Source organism: Sceloporus occidentalis, unplaced genomic scaffold (genome assembly GCF_023333645.1).
Source record: "Sceloporus occidentalis isolate IW3139 unplaced genomic scaffold, rSceOcc1.0.p SCAF_2, whole genome shotgun sequence".
NCBI classification, from domain to species: domain Eukaryota; kingdom Metazoa; phylum Chordata; class Lepidosauria; order Squamata; family Phrynosomatidae; genus Sceloporus; species Sceloporus occidentalis.
The window spans coordinates 193410197-193430237 of NW_028316982.1; the positions used below are offsets into that span (position 1 = coordinate 193410197).

The 20041-nt window shown below is 42.7% G+C and overlaps 1 protein-coding gene across 1 annotated transcript in view; it reads left to right on the top strand.

The window, feature by feature from the left end:
* Positions 1-9471: 9471 nt before the first annotated feature.
* LOC149319491 (lanC-like protein 3) overlaps positions 9472-20041 on the top strand; it is a 39046-nt gene continuing 28476 nt past the window's right edge. Inside the window, exon 1 of the mRNA XM_089511823.1 lies at positions 9472-10147. Within this exon, the coding sequence (XP_089367949.1) occupies positions 9551-10147 (597 nt within the window). The 5' untranslated portion in view covers positions 9472-9550. The remainder of the gene's footprint in view (positions 10148-20041) is intronic.

Here is a 20041-nt window from a genome sequence, read left to right on the forward strand (position 1 = left end):
GAATTTTGTTTACCTAACTTTATGTACACCTTCTGGATTTGCTAGTTATTGAAATCCACACACCGCCCACACCACCACCACCTCCTTTTTTCAGTTAAAGTTGGTTCCCAGACTTGAGACATGACTTGAGACTTGATTTGAAAGTATCTTGCAAGGACTTGAGATTTGAAGGTAGAGACGTGACTTGAGACTTGGAGAAAAAGACTTGAACACATCACTGTTTGGGTCAGTGATACAGTAGTTCCATGGCTGCTTCTCTTATGGGTATTTTCAAAGGGATTGGTCCTGCCAGATGTAGTTATGATACTATGTAGTTATTCCATCTTTCCCTCCTTCATTTTGCCTCCCCCCCCCAAAAAAAAAAATAAAAAGAGAGGAGTGACTGAAGACAACTACATCTGGACACCTTGTAAAATTCCATGAACAAACTAGGATAATTGTGCAATAAAAGCCAGAAGAACCCTACAGTTCAAGTAACGGCACTATTTATTAGAGGGTCTTTAGTTAAGCATCTATATACACTTTTTTCAAGAGCCAGTATGCTATAATGGTTTTCGTGTTGAACTCAAAGTTCAAATGCCTTCTGGCTGACCTTGGGCAGATCACATTCTCCCAGACTATGAAGAAAGCAATGGTAACCCTTCTCTAAATAAATCTTGCCCGTGGTAGAGTTGCTGTAAGTCAGAATTGACTTGAAGGCACATGATAACAATAGTTTTCTTCTTCCTCCAAACACGCATATACACAACCAGTCCCTACCCTACCCATCCCTGTTTCTAAAACCAAACAAGATCTTTTTTCCAGTGGGTTTGGACAAAGGCGTTTTCCCTGTTAAGAAAATGTATTGAGTGGACATTTAGAAAGGTTTGCACTTAGACTCTAAATGCCAAATGTCTTAACACCTGCAGGAGATTCAGTGTTGTCTTTCAGACGAAGGAGAATGCCCAACAGGAAGCTCATTTGAAATTAATCACTAATGTCAGATTCAGCGCTCTGAATGCAGAAAAGATGTAGGGAGGAAAAAATAATATATATCTGTCCCAATATATGACTATTTTAAACAGAGCTTGCTTTACTGCCAGAACAGGAACAATAATTTAATAATCTGTTTAATAATTCTGCATATAAAATGGGAAAATATGTTAGTTTAGTACATTTTCTGCCCACTCTAGTCTATTTTTAGTGCCAGTTCCGTATCAGTTTGCTTGAGATAAGCATATTAGCTCTGAATTCCACTAGATTTTGTAAAATGGGACTTACAAGATCACTGTTTCTTTAGATGATGTTCAAAGACACTATGTAAGATATATAGACTATTTTAAAAGCCTGACATTCCCTATGCTGGTTGTGATACTAGCAAAGGCAGATGGTGCAGAGGAGGAGGAGGAGGAGGATCAAGGTAAACATTTGAAATAAAAAGGCCTTCCTTCTCAATTATGATTAATTTGAAATGTCTCAAAAATGATGAAAAATTAAAAAAAATAAAAGATTTAAAGAAGTAATAGCATATAGGTATATTGTGGTGAGGCAAGCTTTTGTATTTAAGATTTATCATCATATTGCTGCAAAAATAAAGTGACGAATCAATTTAAATTGCAAAGCCGCATAGATATGTTAACCATTTGTTAATAATTTCATTTAAAAGTAAAATAAATATCAAAGTCAGAATGTAGAATTTTAACTTTTTCCACATTTTATATCACAGTGAGGAAGCATAGATTACCCAAGGGGCAATTTTTGCTCCTTTGTCGGTCCCCACTGTGGCATTTTACAGCTAAAAACCAGAACAAACAAAACAAAGCAGTCAAATATTGCAATCAGAAATCATTTCTCATTGCAATTTCTAGGTTAATTGTTATGTGCCATTCCATCCAATTGGATGCAGTATGCCATTGGCATTCCTGGAAATGTCACAACCAATTTGGGGGTGGAAAACAAAGACTTGTGGCTGAACAAATGGTTTTGGGGCCATGTGCAGGCCCCATGGTTACCCTGTTTTATATGAATCAGTGAGTCAACCATGTAAACTATCATTGCTGAAACTGATTTAGGTCACATGTTCACTAATTGCCTCATCCTCTCCAAATGTATTATGCTGTCTTTTTATCTTGTTTGCATCAGACCTAGCTGTTCTGATACAGCTCAGAATTTTACTTCCTTTAGTAAAACTATTAATTGTTAATATTTGTATAGGTGTATCTACTTTAACATAACACCTACTCTTCCCATAACATCCTGGATAAACTTAGTTGACTTTGTAATCAGGATTGTTTCCTGAGAGAGTGCCCAAGGACACCGTGTAAAATATATTGTTGTTGTGTGCATTCAAGTTGTTTCCATCTTCTTCCGACTCTAAGGTGAACCTATCATGGGATTTTCTTGGCAAGCTATATAAGTATTTTAAAAGCCTGACATTTCCCATGCCAGGGACTGCTGGTTGTGATGCCAGCAGACAAAGGCAGATGGTGCAGTGGAGAAAAGATCAAGGTAAACATTTAAAATAAAAAAGTCCTTCCTTCTCGGTTCTGATTAATTTGAAATGCCTCCAAAAGCAACAAAACTAAATAAATCAGAGTATTTATTTTAAAAGTTGTTTTATCAAAAGAAGAAATAGCATTTAGGTATATTCTAGTGAAGCAAGTCCTGTACCTGTAAGGGAAAGATTTATTTTGTTGTAGAAATAAAGTGAAAAATCAATTTAAATAGCAAAACTGCATAGATATTTTAATTTTTCATGTAAAAGTAAAATAGATATCAATGTCAGAATATAGAATGTATCTTTTTCAGTCTATATACAAACACCAAAGTAGAAAAGGTCTCATAAAGATGAAGTGATTGTGTTACCATATATCCACAAACAGTGTAAGTTAAAACAGTGCCCACAGAGCATCTCTTCAAAACACTGAGTGAAAGTGAATTCACACCACCATTTTGACAATGGTCTGCATCCAATGTGAAGGATAAGGCATGTTTAACTCTGTTGTTTTCAGTGTACTAAAACAGTCCTGTGCTGGCTTGAGATAGTGGTAATGAAAAGGTAAGATCAGCATAAGTTAGTATCTTTGTTGTGTAGTGCTTTCTTTTACTGCAGTCAACCAAAAATCAAAACAATCAATTTGTACTGATACAAATTTCTAAGCTCATGGCTCAGTCAGTCCTAGATTTTACACTTTTCCAGGATAAGTAAAGACATACCATTCACAGGATTGGAGAAACAAACACATTCTTGGGTAAACCTATGGTTGATTTGTACTGCATCATGACAATAACTCAATTTGTTCCGGTAGAAACTGGTGGGGTATTCTTTGGCTGTCATCAAGGCCCATCCAAATTGTGATTGGAACATTTGAGAACACTAGCTAATCATTACAACAACTATTTAGATGTGTAGGGGGCACAGGCCTAGAAAACAGTATAGTATACAACAATCAGAACAAAAAGTTCTGTACAGTACTTTCTGTATTCAAGCAAATGAAAAGGACCCAGAATCATACCAGTCAGAGCTGAGTTTTACTTTGGAGATGATTTGTACTAACATTAGTGGTGAACGAATGAATACCATGAAATAATGGTCCAAGTTGATGCAAATCTTTCCTAAGCAAGACATTTGGCTTGCCCTTCATGGACTGTCTGTTTGTTTTCTGCCTTGAAGTGTGCCCAAAATTGTTTCTGTAGTGATTTTGAGTAACACCTTTTCTGCTATGTATGGAATTTTTAGAGAAGCACAGTTAAGCACCTCTCCAATACATTTTGAATTGGTTCACTTGCATAACAATTTTTAAAATCAAATTCATAATAGTTTTTAAATGAAATATGAACTTTCCATTAATTTACAGGATTTCCTCCAACACTTTTACAGCCATTACAAGAACAACATTCAGTGGATGGCTTTCTTATTCTTTTTAAGTTATTTGAATTTGTTATCATTTTTCATTTCAATTAATATATTCAAAAATACAGCACGTAAAATGCTATGTTAAATACATTTTGTCATGACTTGCCATGGCTCAGCTTATAGCACAGCTTAAGGTGAGAAGGATTAGCAAAAGCATTAGGACACAAAAATTATCATTTATAATGAATTATTCATGCTCTTCATGTTAATAATGTGTTTAAAATTAGTGACTGAGCCACAACTGCATTTAATTACAACACAGGGTTGTGGGTTTTTTGTTTGTTTGTTTGTTTGATTGATTTTGCATTAAATAAAATCTTCTTCTGGCCATAAAGCAGCAAAGAGTCTTGTGGTACCTCAAAGACTAACAAATTTATTACAGCATGAGCTTTAAAGCTATATGGCAGCTGGTGGTTTTCATTCAGTGGAGTGGTCAATTTGCTCTGGCTTTCAGTCTGAAATTTAAAAGAGTTGTCTTCGATGTTCCATATCATTTCCAAAGTAAATCCTTGAATAGCTTCTTTAAAAATTGGACTGAAACAAAGAGTGGATTCTTTGGGCAACAAAATGGAAATATGGAAATTCAGTAGCAGAGCTTGAGGGGAGCAAAGGGCTGCTTCAGTGACATGGACCTGTTGCCCAAAGAAAAGTGAGGAAACTGTGGGGTCCCCACCAACTGTGTCAGCTTCATGTTAAATTTTGGGAGAATTAGCTTAGCTTGTAAACATCTGGGTAACTTCAGGATCATTGGCACCTGTGTATACCAGTACTCACTGAGAAGGGCTCCACATTTGGATGAATTAAAAATTCAAACATAAATATGCAAGAGTGCAATCAAACACAAAATAGTAATTCAAACAGACACAACATTCAGAGTTAATCAAAATGGAAATTCAGTAGCGGAGCTTGAGGGGGGCAAAGGGTTGTTAATTACCTGTCTGAAAAGTAGACCACAGAAAGCAGGAGTGGCTCTGACTGGGGTCTGAGGGTGACAAAGTTCATATACTGAGGACAGAGGGGCGACTAACTGTACATGTCCTATGTGTGCATATTCTGGGTGCCGGCTGTGTGCAAATATTGATTTTGGGGACCAATATTTACATCTCAAATCCTAGCCTCAAAGGGTGTGCTATCTTGTAAGGTAACAAAGGCCTGTTACAGACTGACAAAATAAAGCTGCTTCGGGTCTCTTTGGAGGTATGCTATTTAAATGATGCATGGGTCCTAAGAGTCCGGAGGTCGCGCCAAAGCCACACTCCATTCCTAAGCACTGGAGTGCAGCTTTGATGCAGCTTCCGGATTCTTAGGACCCATGCATCATTTAAATAGCATACCTCCAAAGAGACCCGAAGCAGCTTTATTTTGTCAGTCTGTAACAGGCCAAAGACATGACATTCTTCCCAGGAAGCAACAATAGGATTCTGGTCTGGCTGATGACTTTAACTTTAGGGTTACAAAAATGGGGATTGGATGTAAATCTACAGCACAGTATAAATAAAGTATAATAATAATGACAAGCCCAGGTTGAAGGGATACGGAAAAGAAGAAAAGGAGGATAGGGGACATAGCAGGGGATAGGTAGAAAGTGCTGATTCAGTGCAATAAGAACTCCTTTGTCTCTGGGTACAAGAGTAAATACAAAAGGGCCTGGGATGAGGAAGTATTCAGTAGACTCATTTAGCTGTGATTGCAGCATTACCGGGGTCTTACACATATCCTTGGGTCTGCACTCCTTATGAGAAATCCAGCTGGTGTTCCAAAGGTCATTGTGACCTCTTAAGAACATGCTGGCTCCCAATATGCAAACATGGAGACCCCAAATATAATGTGGGTTATGCAGGATGTATTAACAGATGACATGGCTACTACTACAAAAGTTCCTTTGAGCATTGTCATTGCTTCACAGAAGTGGGTATATTTCTATCTGTATGAAGTTACAGTACATAGGAATGGTTCTGTTAAAGACTACTCTGGGAGAAATGAGTTATCCACAAACCATTCAGTGAACCAAATAAATATCTGTTTGCTTATTTGAGTTATTCCACTTTTGCAGAAATCAGATTGATGATTCCTTTTTGAAAACAGACTAGTTCCGATTCTTATCATGGAATCGAGAGGGAGTAAGCATTTTGCAAGTAAAAAAGTTCACATGAGCATGTAAACAGAAAACCAAGACTGAAATCCTAAATAAGGATTAGGGAATAAGCCTCACTGAATATAGTGAGTCTCACTACTGGATATACAGGAATAATATTGCTCTGTGAAACATTCCCAAGGAGAGGATTTTAGGACCTGAAAAGTCCTAAATTAGAAAAATAGTTTAGAAAACTAAATAAGAGTGCCAAGTAACTAATAAACAAGGCTCAGAACTGAGGGACAGTTTTCAGAATTCAGAATATTTCAGAAATGCAAATAACATATATTCCCAAGGTATCTATAATAATGCACAGACCAGATAATTCTGGTAGCAACTGCAAATATATGATCTATATAGTACATCAAGTAGATTTTTTTGGGGGGAGGGGGCAGTTAGGAACATCAAAAGGCACTTGATGCCAGATCAGCTTCTTTGTCCATCTGGCTTAGTACAGTATTGTCAACTCAGACTGCTAACAGCAAGCCAGGGTCTCAAACAAAAGTATTTCTTATCACCTGCTCCAAACCCCTTTTAACTGGAGATGACAAGGACCAAATCTGGGATGTCCTCCTCTCACCTTTGAAGGACATCATTGGCCTATAATTCTGTATCACCAATTCCCTCTTTTATTACAGGGCAATATAAGACTTTCAGTAAATTGATCTCTAGGAAATTTAGTTCCTGCCATCATGAGTTTTAAAGGAGATCTGATTCCACTTCAGTAGTATCTCAGCACTTTGCTGTGACACCTGGATATCTACTTCAGCAAAAAAAAAAGAGAGAGAGAGACAGATGATTTAAAAAAAATATTTATAATCAAATTATTGCCAGCTGGCTGAAGGTCAAATGTTAGTAGCGCTGTGTTTTACTTATGCTAATACCGATGTGTAATAACTAGGGGAAAGACACAATGCAAACAAATATCGTGTGAGTCTGTGGCACCATCTAGTTACGAACAAGCCATCTAAAATGGATTTAATGGATTTATAATGGATGACTAGCATTGCTGACTATAAGATTCAGCATGGTATAGTGATCTGAGTGTTGGACTAGGAGACTGGGAGACCAGGGTCTGAACCCTTGCTTGGCCTTGAAAACCTACTGGGTGACCTTGGGCAAATCACATTCTCTCAGCCTTAGAGGACTGCAAGGGCAAACCCAATCTGAACAAATTCTTCCAAGAAAATCCCATTATCAGTCAACTTTAGGGTCACCATAAGTCAGAAATGTCTTGAAGACATACAACAGCATCAACATTGTTGACTATCTTTAGTGAAAAGTTTACTCTGACTTTATTGTTCTTTAAAACAGGATCAGGGCCATGGTTGCTGCATGTACCAAAGGTACTGCCTAGTGCAGCAGTTTGCCAAAGAAAAGCCCATATGGTGGATGACAGGACTTCTCTGTGTCACCTTGATGCATCACTCAAGGCAAACAGGACAAGGAGTTACAACTATGTACTGTGCTCTCAGCCTCAGGGAAAGGCAATGTTAAACCTCTGAATAAATCTTGCCAAGAAAGCCCCACAATAGGTTCACATGAAGATTGCCATAAGCTGGAAACAACTTGAAGGCACACAACAACAAACTGTGCCTTACCAGAAATGGAGACACAAAGCAGCACAACTAGCAGCCTCAGAAGAGCTTTGTCCATCATTCATGACCTTTAGCAAAATTTTAAAGTAATTTTTTTAAATCTCAAAATATTCTCTATTTTTAAAAAACAACAACCACCATCTTAAAAACTACTGATGATTTCTATATGCATTGAACATACAGAGAGAGAGAGAAAGAGATCTTGATGTAAGAGATTTATTTTATAATTTGTGTTATAACTCTGTAGTGTGAATGTGGATCCCATGAAATGATTATCCACATTGATGCAAATCTGTCCTAAAGAGGACTCTTGGCTTGCCCTTCATGGAATGTCTCTTTCTTTATTTTTCTGCCTGGAAGTGTGCCAAAATAGTTTCTGCAAATCTTTTCAATGGCATACATCTCATACCAAGAGAGCCAGTGTGGCACAGCAGTTGGGTGTGGGACCGTGACTCTGGAGATCAGGGTTTGAATCCCCGCTTGGACATGAAACCCACTGGGTGGCCTTGGGCAAGCCACACTCTCTCAGCTTCAGGAGATGCCAATGAACAATGTGAAGCTGAAGGCGTTCACAGCCAGCATTCAAAGTCTATTTGTGGGTTATGTGGCTGTGTTCTGGAAGACTTTATTCCTGACGTTTCCCCAGCATCTGTGGCTGGCGTCTTAACAGATGCCACGTCTCTGAAGGTGCCAGCCACAGATGCTGGCGAAGTGTCAGGAATAAAGTCTTCCAGAACATGGCCACACAGCCCAAAAACCCACAAAAAAGTCCTCTGAACAAATCTTGCCAAGAAAACCCCACAATGGGGTCACTGTAAGTTGGAAACACAACTATATCTCATCTCTGTGATCTATATATGTATGAGAGATGAGGTATGAGATATGTTTGTTGTTTGTGTGCCATATATATATATATATATATATATATCTCTGAGTGATGGCTCCTCATCTTCTCTGCTAAAGGTGTCCATTTTCTCTTTTGTTTCTTTTGTTTTGATGCTAATGTCCCAGTCAGAAAGTGTCTCTCATCCCAGAGGAGAGTGATCTGAGCTAACCTCAGCCCGCCCTTGAAAAAAGGGGACTCTGTATCCAGCCCCCTGCAATAGACTCTCTGGAGGAGGCCAGAAGGAAGAAGCCAAGCTTGAGCCCGGAGAGAAGGAAGAGGCCTCTCCTCCTCCGTCCTCCTCCGGCCAAGCGGGGCCACAGCCGGAGCCTTCCCCTCCGAAGGGGGGCATTCCAAAATGTAAGGCTGACAAACCCCCTCCTGGAAAGGCAGCCCCTTCGGAGTCCTTTAGGCATTCCTCCTGGACAGAGGGCGCCTGGGGAGGGCATCTCCCTTCCCCCCAAATAAAACCCACCAAACGGAGGGGAAAACCAAAGCTGAGGCCATAGCCATCTCTGCTAAGCCCCTGCGCCGGAGCCCTCCTGGAAAAGAAGGCGGCGGCTGGGGAAGGGGGCGTGGGCTGAGTCCCTGCTGCTCCCGAGGAGGAACAGAAGAAGAGGGGCCGCCCTTCCTTCTCCTCCTCCTGCTGCTGGGGCTGCCGGCGTGACAGCTGCTGCTCCCTCTCCCCAGAAGGAGGAAGAGGAGGAAGGAGTCTTGCCTCGGGGCTCCTTCCTTCCTTCTCCTGGCAGCCCTTCCAGCGGAGGAGGAGCCCAGGCGATGCCAAGGGAAGAAGGCGCCAGACCCCAGCGGGCCCCGCGAGCTCCTGGCCCTGCTCTGCTCCGCGCCTGAGAGAGAGGGCGAAGGAGGCAAGGAGCCCCCTTCTCCTGCTGCTGCCTCTCTCCTTCCTTCGGGGCAGAGGCCAAGCGGGACTAGGAGCCAAGAAGAGCCTCTCCTCCTCCTCCTCCTCTTCCTCCTCCTCTCCCGCCAGGCGCCCGGGGACCCAGGGCTCCTTGCCTTCCCTTCCCTGAGGAGCCCTGGCGATGGAGAGCCAGCGCTGCTTCCCCAACCGCTTCGCCGACTACAAGGGCAGCCTCTTGGCCGGACAGGGCCAGGAGGCGGTGGCGCCCTTGGTCCAGGCCACCATCGCCCGCATCCTCCGGGAGGTGCCCGGCTTAGAGGAGCCGGAGCCGGAGCAGCAGGGGGCGCCCCCTTCCCTGGGCGAGGAGGGGGGCCTGTACGGGGGCCCTGCGGGGGTGGCCTACATGCTCTTCCACGTGGCCCAGTGCCCGCTCTTCGCCCCCGAGAGGGAGGCCTACCTGGGGGCGGCCAAGAGGCTGGTGGAGGCCTCCCTCCGGCGCCAGGAGCAAGAGGGCCAGCAGGAGGCCGAGCAGGAGGAGGCCAGGGCCACCCGGGCGGCTTTCCTCCTGGGCGGGGCTGGCCTCTACACGGCGGCCGCCCTGGTCTACCACGCCCTGGGCCTCCGAGACCAGTGCCGCCGCGCCCTCGACCGCCTCCGACGCCTCTGCGCCCCCTGCGCCCCCGACGCCTGCCTCCAGGGAGGATCCGACGAGCTCTTCGCCGGGAGAGCCGGCTACCTCTGCGCCGCCCTCCTCCTCAAGCAGAAGCTGGGACTCCAGGTGGGAGACACCGCCATCCATCCCACGCCCACTCCTCCCTCACCCAGCATCATCATCCTCTTCATCGTCCAGAGACATAGCTGTGTCAGTCTGGAAAATCAGTCAGCAGAAGGGTCTTGTCGCACCTTGGAGGCTAAGAGAACAAAGCTGGTAGCATGTGCTTTGCCAGTGGAGAGTCCAGAGCTTTGGTAGACGTGAGCCTACTTTCTGAGATGCATGAAGGGGAGAGAGTGCACTGGGGCTGCAGTGGTGTGGCCCACACCAGGTGACAGCCCAGAACTCTCCTGGGCATGCTACCCCCATGCACCATCCCCACACTTCTCTGAACACCGTCCCCTTGCTTCCCCCCATGCAGTGCCCCCATCTGCAATCCCTGCACTCTGCCCCCTGCTTCCCCCACATACTGCCCACACATGCCATCCCTTACATGCTTCCCACATGCATCATCCCCTTGCTTCCCCTGTGCACCATCCCCATCTTCCCCTGTGTGGCATCCCCTCACATGCCATCTCCATGCTGCCCTGTATAACATGCCCATGCATGCTCCCTCTGTCTACCATCCCACTCTTTCCCCATCACACACAGGGGAGAGTGTGCGCCACCCTGAAGCCCCACACCCTGCACTGGGTGACATCCAGTGTGGGATGGCAGTGGTGGAGAGTCCAGAGCTTTCTTTGACTTGAGCCTACTTCCTCGAATGCATGAGATGGAGGGGAAAGTCCAGAGCATTGGTAGAGTTGAGCTTACTTCCTCAGATGCATAAATGGAGAGTCCAGAGCTTTGGAAGACTTAATCCTTCTTCCTCAGATGCATGAACTGGAATTGAGAGTCCAGAGCTTTGGTAGACTTGAGCCACTTTCTCAGATGATGAAGTGGAATGGAAACTCCAGAAGTTTCTAGGACTTGAGCCTACCTCCTCAGATGCATAGGAGTGGAGGGTCCAGAGCTTTGGTAGACTTAAGCCTACTTCCTCAAATACATGAAGTGGAGTCCAAAGTCCAGAGACAAAGTATAATTCCAGTCCACTTCATGCATCCAATAAAGTAGACTCAAGCCTACCAAAGTTCATGCTACCAGCTTTTTTCTTTCATTTCATCTCAAAGGTACTACAAGATTCCTTTGAAAACTTATCATTATTATTTTGCTTCCTTCAGCTGCTCACATTTTTCTCTTCTACCCTCGTTCCCATCCATCCTCCCTAACCCCAGATCCCAGGATTCCATGGACTGAACCATGGCAGTTAAACTGGAATAATCTATTTCATTAAGAAGTTTGCAAGTAGGTAGTTTGGTGTGTTCAAGCTTAAAAACACTTCCCTAAGTTTTGCTTCTGTCCCCTTATTTTGCATACAAGGAAGCAGCAGCTGTTTTCCTTTTGAGACAACCATCAAGGATTTGAAAAAGCATGCACAGTGGCAGCTGGTGGCTCTGATCTTGGCAAGACAGTAAATCCTCCTGTATGTGAGTGTCTGTGCTTTCAAGTCACCTGTTGATTTACAGCAACCCGGTGAATTTCATATGGTTTTCCAAGGCAAGGAATACTCAGAAGTGGTTTTGCCAGTTCTTTTCTCTGAAATATAACCCACAGGACCTGGTCTTCTTTGGCAGTCTCCCATCCAAGTACTAACCTGCTTAGCTTCCAAGATCAGATGGGTATTTAGGCTTAGTGAATTCTCCAGGTTTTTTGAATCTTGAAGGTTCTGAATCTTTTTTAAGGATAGGGCTCAGAATCTTGCATAGGACCCCCCCCCCCCACATACACACACAAACACACTAACAGTGGATTAATCTCTCTCCCACTCACATGGGAAACCACCAGCTGAAGGAGCAAGGGACAAGAGGCTGGAATTGGGGTCAAATGGTATAGTTGCCCTCTTATGTCACACAATCAATGATTAATCTGTTGTTGAAAAAAATCAAAGTGATTTTTTAAAAGAATCAACATATCTTATAAGTTGGGGATTTATTTAACCAATATGTACAGAAACACATAATCACAGAGTTGGAAGAGACCACAAGGGCCATCCAGTCCAACTCTGATATGGAGGAACTCACAATTAAAGCACCCCTGACATATGGCCATTCAGCCTCTGTCTAAAGACCTAGAATCATAGAATCGTAGAGTTGGAAGAGACCACAAGGGCCAACCACTCCAACCCTCTGCCATGCAGGAAATCACAATCAAAGCATCCCCGACAGATGGCCATCCAGCCTCTGTCTAAAGACCTCCAAAGAAGGAGACTCTGCTACACTGTTAACTTAACATTGTCAAACAGCTTTCACTATCAGGAAGTTCCTCCTACTGTTGAGGTGGAATCTCTTTTCCTGTAGCTTCCATCCATTGTTCCGGATCCTGTTCTCTGGATCAGCAGAAAACAAGCTTGCTCCATCCTCAATATGACATCCCTTCAAATATTTAAACAATGCTATCATATCACCTCTTAACCTTCTCTTCTCCTTGCTAAACATACCCAGCTCTCTAATTCTGTTCTCATAAGGAATGGTTTCCAGACCCTTCACCATTTTGGTCATCCTCCTTTGGACATGCTCCAGTTTCTCAACATCCTTTTTGAATCGTGGTTCCCAGAACTGGACACAGTATTCTAGGTGAGGCCTGACCAAGGCAGGATATAGTGGTTCTAAGGTCATCTTAATCTAGAGAAGATAAATGAATGATAAACTTGTACTAGGTATACATGCTTAGTTAGCATATTATGGGATAAGTCCAAATTGAAATTTTGTTTTTGGTTGCAAGAACTTTGGAACTTACAAGAATAATTTTCAGATCTCTAGAAAATTAATCATAGGGTTACATGTGTATGTTTATTCAACATCAACAAAAGCCAGAAACTGGGAGACTGTTTCTTCATCTTTGACTTTATTATACAAATAATCCATTGCTGTAGAAACTAGTGGGAGGACATTCAAGTGTTAAATGTTAAAAATGAAAATTTTCAGATGAAATTGATCCAGCCTGATAAGGTTGAGGAAGAAACTCTGATAATGGTTTGGCAAGATTGTGAATGTAGGTATGAGTATATGTAGTTAATATGTTGAATTTAGAGATGAGTATAAAATTAGTTGAGAAATATATTTGGAATGCTAATTTCTAGTAACATTTTCTATCTTGTCACAGCTAAAAAGGCCAATGCAATTTTAGGCTGCATCAATAAAAGTATAGTGTCTAGATCAAGAGAAGTAATAGTACCACTGTATTCTGCTTTGGTCAGGCCCCACCTGGAATATTGTGTCCAGTTCTGGACACCACAGTTCAAAAGGGACATTGAGAAACTGGAGCGTGTCCAAGGAGGGAGACTAAAATGGTGAAGGGTCTGGAAACCATGTCCTATGAGGAATGACTTAGGGAGCTGGGGATGTTTAGCCTGGAGAAAAGAAGGTTAAGAGATGATATGATAGCCCTGTTTAAATATTTGAAGGGATGTCATATTGAGGAGGGAGCAAGCTTGTTTTCTGCTGCTCCAGAGAACAGGACCCGGAACAATGGAGGCAAGCTACAGGAAAAGAGATTCCACCTCAACATTAGGAGGAACTTCCTGACAGTAAGGGCTGTTTGACAGTGAAACACACTCCCATGGAGTGTGGTGGAGTCTTTTTCTTTGGAGGTCTTTAAGCAGAGGCTGGATGACCATCTGTCAGGGATGCTTTGATTGAGATTACCTGCATGACAGGGGGTTGGACTGGATGGCCTTGTGGTCTCTTCCAACTCTACTATTCTATGATTCTATGGCGCGTTACAGACGGCCCCTTTGGGGCGGCCTGTAGGCGCGCCTTTCCCCGGTGTATCGGGGCCTTAGAGGCCAGAACGGCAGCCGCTGAGGCCCCGATCTGCCACTTTCCGGGCCACGGGGAAGCGGCAAAAGGCCGCTTCCCCGCAGCCTGGAAAGGGGTGTCCTTGGGGCTTCAAGCCCCAAGGACACCCCGCAGCGGCGGGGAGGAGGAGAAAGGGGCTACTTGGCCCCTTTCTCCCTTGCGTTGCTGGGCGCAGCCGTCTGAAGGCTGCGCCCAGCGACGCAAACCAGGAAGGAACTCAGAAACGGAGCTCCTTCCTGCTCCGCGCAAAGGGCGCATTAAGCGCCCTCGTGCAGAGCAACGGCGTCACGTCCGCATCGTCCCGTATAGAGGCAGTGCAGTCGTGACGTCGTCATGGCGGCCCCCCATGTGGAAGGGGCGCCGCCATTTTGTACGGACTCAGTCCGTACTAGGGCTAGGGGGGTGCGGAAGCAAAAAAATGATGCCAATATAATTACATTCACACCAGGGAATTGTACTTGGAGAATTGCTTCTGCTTAGAAATTCTAATCCATAATAGCATTAAGATAGCATGTTAACATCTGTGACTACTTTATGTTCTTGTACTGTTTGCAGAGTAATATATTTTGATGACTGCAGCATTTTGTATTTGAGAACTTCAAGCCAAGGGATTAAACAGTAGGTGAATGATTGACAGTGTACATCTTTGGGGTCATATGTATAGTCATTTTGTCCTTTAGCTGATAAGGGACAGGGTTCGGAGTAGTGGCTAAGGGAGCAAGCTATAGTTTCTAGTGCAAATCTAAACTCAATGGAAGTGTGGACTGGGGGATTTTAAGAGTTATAGTCCCAAAACTTTCCTGAGTTCTGGTTTTGACAATATGGTTACATTATATGGACATTGACCCCTTGTTCTTTATATAGAATCAGACAGTAGGATTTTCTCAGGCACATATTGATGTGTGATTTTACAGTATAAGAAGCATACATAGGGAGTGATCAACACAGCTTATTATATGTTTTCTTTATTTTACACATGTATGTATTTTCACACACATATATGTATATACACATATATAAAATCATGATAGCACTGGTATATTAGACATACCACTCAAGCATACAGGGCACAGTGGGAGGTACAAATAACAGTATTTCAATCCCCTCACCTCTGAGTTTTCTTTTTTTTACATGCACTGAATGTATTGGAATTATTGTTTGAGATGGTAGACCAGGGTAGGAAAGAAGACTTTCCTAAACCTTTCTGTCCATGTTTGCCTCATAGGGAAGGATTTTACCTGTGTTACTTTGGTAGCTCTGTCTCTTTGTGTATGTGTAAGTGTACAAGTGGAGGATTAGGAGAGGCTCAAGACTGTATAAATTACAAGTAAATAAAAATATTATCCACCTAGTAACCATTCAATCTATTCTAGGTTCTCTTTATGCATTAACAAAGACATTTGTTAAGAATACAATAACCAGGGTAAGCCAGATTATTGGCTGCTGATTATTCGCATGAGATGGCCTTTTCAAGCTGGTGGTGGGGATGGAAAGTGGCAGCAAGGTTATAGGGGCCAAAGCTATGTGTGCTGTAAGGCCTGCCTTGCCACCTCTTATCTTACCTGCTGATCTCAGGTGGGATGGAGGATGCTCTCCCACATAGCAAGCACTTGCTAGAGCCTCCAGAGGAAATGTACAACAGATAAAAGCATTTTTAAAACACACACATACAAAAGCAATTAAAAAGTTTTCAAACATACACAAAACAAATTGTACCAAAAGCCAATTGTGGTTTTAATGACCAAAGTTTATATGAAACAATACAGTCCATGTTGCCTGCCAGACTTTAGCACATCACACTCTCTCAGCCTAAGAGGAAGACCATGGCATAATCTTGCAAATAAAATCCCATAGTAAGGTTGTCATAAATTGTACTTGACTTTAAGGCACATAACAACTGAATGGCTGCCATGATGAGCAGACTCTTGTCCTGGATAGATCTGTGGTCTGAATAAGTAAGATTCTTACATTCTTGTGTGAGTTGAACACATGCTTATTACAGGGGCAATGGGAGATTAAGCACTACTTTGCTTTCTGGATCCAGAGCTTGGGAAAGTTCCTATAAGAGATGCAAGAGAACATTAAGAAGATACCTGCTAGACCAAACTATCTAGTTATCATTCTCTTAGTAGTGTGGCCAACCAATGAGCTATATAGGATGCCCACCAGCAAGACATTAGTGCAACAGCATATTCCCTCTCCTTAAATTGCAGCTTCTTTCATCACTGCAGCTCTGTTGTGTGTAAAAATGCAGCTCCATTATTTTGCAAGGTACAGCAATCCTTCACAAGGCCTGAATCTGAAAATTTCTGGTTCTGTAGCACAGGTGAATCAAACATCCAGTTCAGGTTCCTGACAATTAAACCTGTAGAGGTTTGAGTGATAGAAATTTAAATGTTTTATCATGCCCATCTCACAAGGTGTAGGTTATTAACTAATATTACTATGCAGTCTTACATATAAAAGTATTAAAATACTGCTTTACTTTATTGAACCCTTTCCTGTATTGTTTTGTATTATTTATATGTATTATGCTGTTATTTCTTAAATTGTATGCCATGGGCAGGTCTACTTTATCCATTTTATTGTTTGTACTGTATGTACAGTGCTGTGTTAATCTACAGCACAATAATAATAATAATAATAATAATAATGAAAGAGCTGTTTGAGGGGTATCATGTACTTTTATAATTCATACCAGACTTTCATGTTCTTATGAAAAGTACTTTGCACTCTCTATGCTTTTTGATCTGTGGTACTTAATCTTCTCTGTTCTTTACTTTAAAATGTCTTGGTATCACCACACCAATACATTAGCACCTCTCTAACTGTGACATTTATAATGGTGCCTCTATATTGAAGGCATAGGGTTCAGAGTGCTGGATTGAAACTACTCTCTTTCAGTAGCATCAAAGTCTCTACTCTTATTTCTTTAGGCTCTTCTCTTATGATGCAAATCAGGATAGCTGGGGTTATCTTTGAGGGAAGGTGCACAGTTAATCTTTCAATCTGATGCTCAGATAAGTGGAATATAAGAGGTGCTTCAGCATTATAGAAAGTGGTTGGCTGGTGCTGCACACATCATTAAGGAACTTTGAAATGGTAATATTTTAAGCTCTACTGACTACAGTAGTTTTCATGTAGTTACTAACAAAATTAAATTTTTTATCCATTGTCATCTTCTGGAATAGCAGGCCTTCATTTAAAAGCCTCAAGTCATCTATTTTGACTAGTGTTTTGAAATTTATTATCCTTTTTTAATCTGGACTTCAGTAATTTCCTGCACAGGGAAATGTGGGTGGTGTTTGTTTTGAGGGAGAAAGCCTTTCTACTCTGTTCTCATGCAAGGAACTTACAGACTAGGAGGCACTGTAGTGGCTGTACCACTGGGATGTGGTGGCTCAAGTGGTTAAGATGTTGACTGTTGATTGCAAGGTTGGCTGGCTGACAGTTCACAGCCCAGGTGCCATATGATGGGATGAGCTCCCATCACTAGTCCCAGCTTCTGCCAACCTAGCAGATCGAAAGCATGCAAATGCAAGTTGATAAATAGGTGGGAAGGTACACAGTGTTCTGTGCAGTCATGCTGGCCACATGACCACAGAGTATTCTCTGACAACTCTGGCTCTTCGGCTTAGTAACAGAGATTAGCACCGCCCCTATGGTCAGACATGACTTGACAACCTTGTCAACGGGAATACCTTTACCTTTTTTACCTTTAGATACTGCAGTAGTGGCTGGATTTGTCTTCATTTTGCTCTATCATTCTCTCTCTGTCACACGCACACACCACCCCACTGCCTTGGTATTCCATTCTCATTCCTCAAGAAGCAAAAAACACATCTTGGTAGGCATAAAATAGAGAATAGGTAGATAAGTAAAATAGAGAACCACCACACACCCCAATTGGTTTTCAGCTCTGCTCTTTTCAAGATAAACATTTGGATGGGAAGCCTAGGGAGGAGGGTAGCATGCACATGTGTACATGTCTGCAGCTTTCCACAGTCTAGCTCAACTTAATCCAGACAACTTAATCCAGACAAGACAGAGGTGCTCCTGGTCAGTCAGAAGGCAGATCAGGGAATAGGGATACAGCCAGTGTTATATGGGGTTACACTCCCCCTGAAGACATGGGTTCACAGTTTGGGGTGTACTCCTGCACTCATCTTTGAACCTGGAGGCCCAGGTTTTGCAGTGACCCAGAGTGCTTTTGCACATTTAAAGCTTGTGCGCCAACTGCACCCATTCCTTGAGACATCAGACATGGCCACAGTGGTATATGCCTTGGTTAAATCTACTGTAACATGATCTACTTGGGTCTGCCTTTGAAGAATGTTTGGAACCTTAAGCTGGTCTAAAGAGTTGCAGCCAGGCTGTTAATGGGGGCAAGTTACAGAGACCACACAATGTCCTGTTGAAATAGCTCCACTGGGTACCAGTTTGTTTCTGGGCACAATTCAAAGTGCTGACTATGGCCTATAAACCCCTATATGGCTCAGGTCCAAGCTGTTTGGCAAACCATATCTCCATATATGAGCTGGCCCTGGGTTATGAGATCATCAGGAGAGGCCCTTCTCTCAGTCCAATCCCCATCACAAGTATGGTTGGTGGGGACATGAGAGGGCCTTTTCTATGGCTGCCCCTAGACTGTGGAACTCCCTTCCAAGGGAGGGCAGAATGGCCCCTTGTTGGCCTTCTGCTGGCAGCCTAAGACCTTCCTATTCAATCAGACATTTGAAACAGAAAGTTTTTAAAGAATGGCCCAATGTTTTAAACTTTTTTAAACATTTTACCTTATTATTATTATTATGCTTTATTTAGATTTACACAGCGCTGTACATACAAACAATAAATTACATAAAAGTAAAGCTGCCCATGGCGTACATTCTAAGAAATAATAGAATGATACATATAAATACTGTGGGACCTTGTTATGCACTGGGGTTTGGTTCCAGGATCCCCCGTGAATAACAAAATCTATGGATGCTCGAGTCCCATTAAATACAATGGCAGAGCAAAATGGTGTCCCTTATATAAAATGGAAAATCAAGGTTTGCTATCAGGAATTCATACTTTTTTGAATATTTTCAAACCGTGGATGCTTGAATCCATGGATAAAAAAATCAGTGTATAAGGAGGACTGACTGTAATACATAACAATACAGGAAGGGGTTCAATAAAATAAGGCAGGCAACAAATTAAAAACATCAAATAACAAATAATAGTCACACAATGCCTGGGAATGCTCTCCTGAACAGGATGGTCTTCAATTCAGTTTTGAAACTGGTCAAAGAAGTGATGACTCATGCTCATGGAGGAAGGAGGTTCCAGGAGTGAGGGGCAGCAAGTGAAAAGAAACGAAGCCAAGACAGGGCAGTGAAAATCCTAGGCTGAGAAAGTAGACCTTGACTACCAGAACGTTGGACACGGGTGGGAAGGTGAGAAAGAAGGTCTGATAAATGAGAAGGAGCCAGCCCATGCAGGGCTTTAAAAGTCAACAACATAAAATTATACTGAATACAGAAAGGGAGGGGGAGCCAGTGAAGGGATGATAATAAAGGAGAGATATGGTCGAAGCGGTGGGCAGATGTAATAATGTGTGCAGCTGAATGCTGGACAGAAATTAAAAGATGGAGGTGAGCAAGAGGAAGCCCTGCCAGGAGGAAGTTACAGAAATCAAGTGGTGAGATCACCAGGGCATGGACCAGAATCTTAGCAGTAGAGGCAGAGAGAAATGGTCAGATTTTGGCAATATTGTATAAAAAGAATATGGTGGCTTTTAAGGCCATTAGCAAGCTAAAATAGGGCGGTATACAAATAAAATTTTTATTATATTATTATTATTTCTGAATGTTGCCATTTTCAGTGGCTGAATTGTGATAGCTTGCAGTTTTATGAAGAAATTGAACTACAATGCGCCCGCATCATACGCGGGTTTGAGCATACGCTCAAAGTTGCAGAGAGCTGCGTGGGAGCGCGTGGGGTGCAAGGGGCGGCACGTCTCATTCAAATGAATGGGGCACTGCTGCATCACCATGCCGCCACACCGCCACGCCCCCACCGC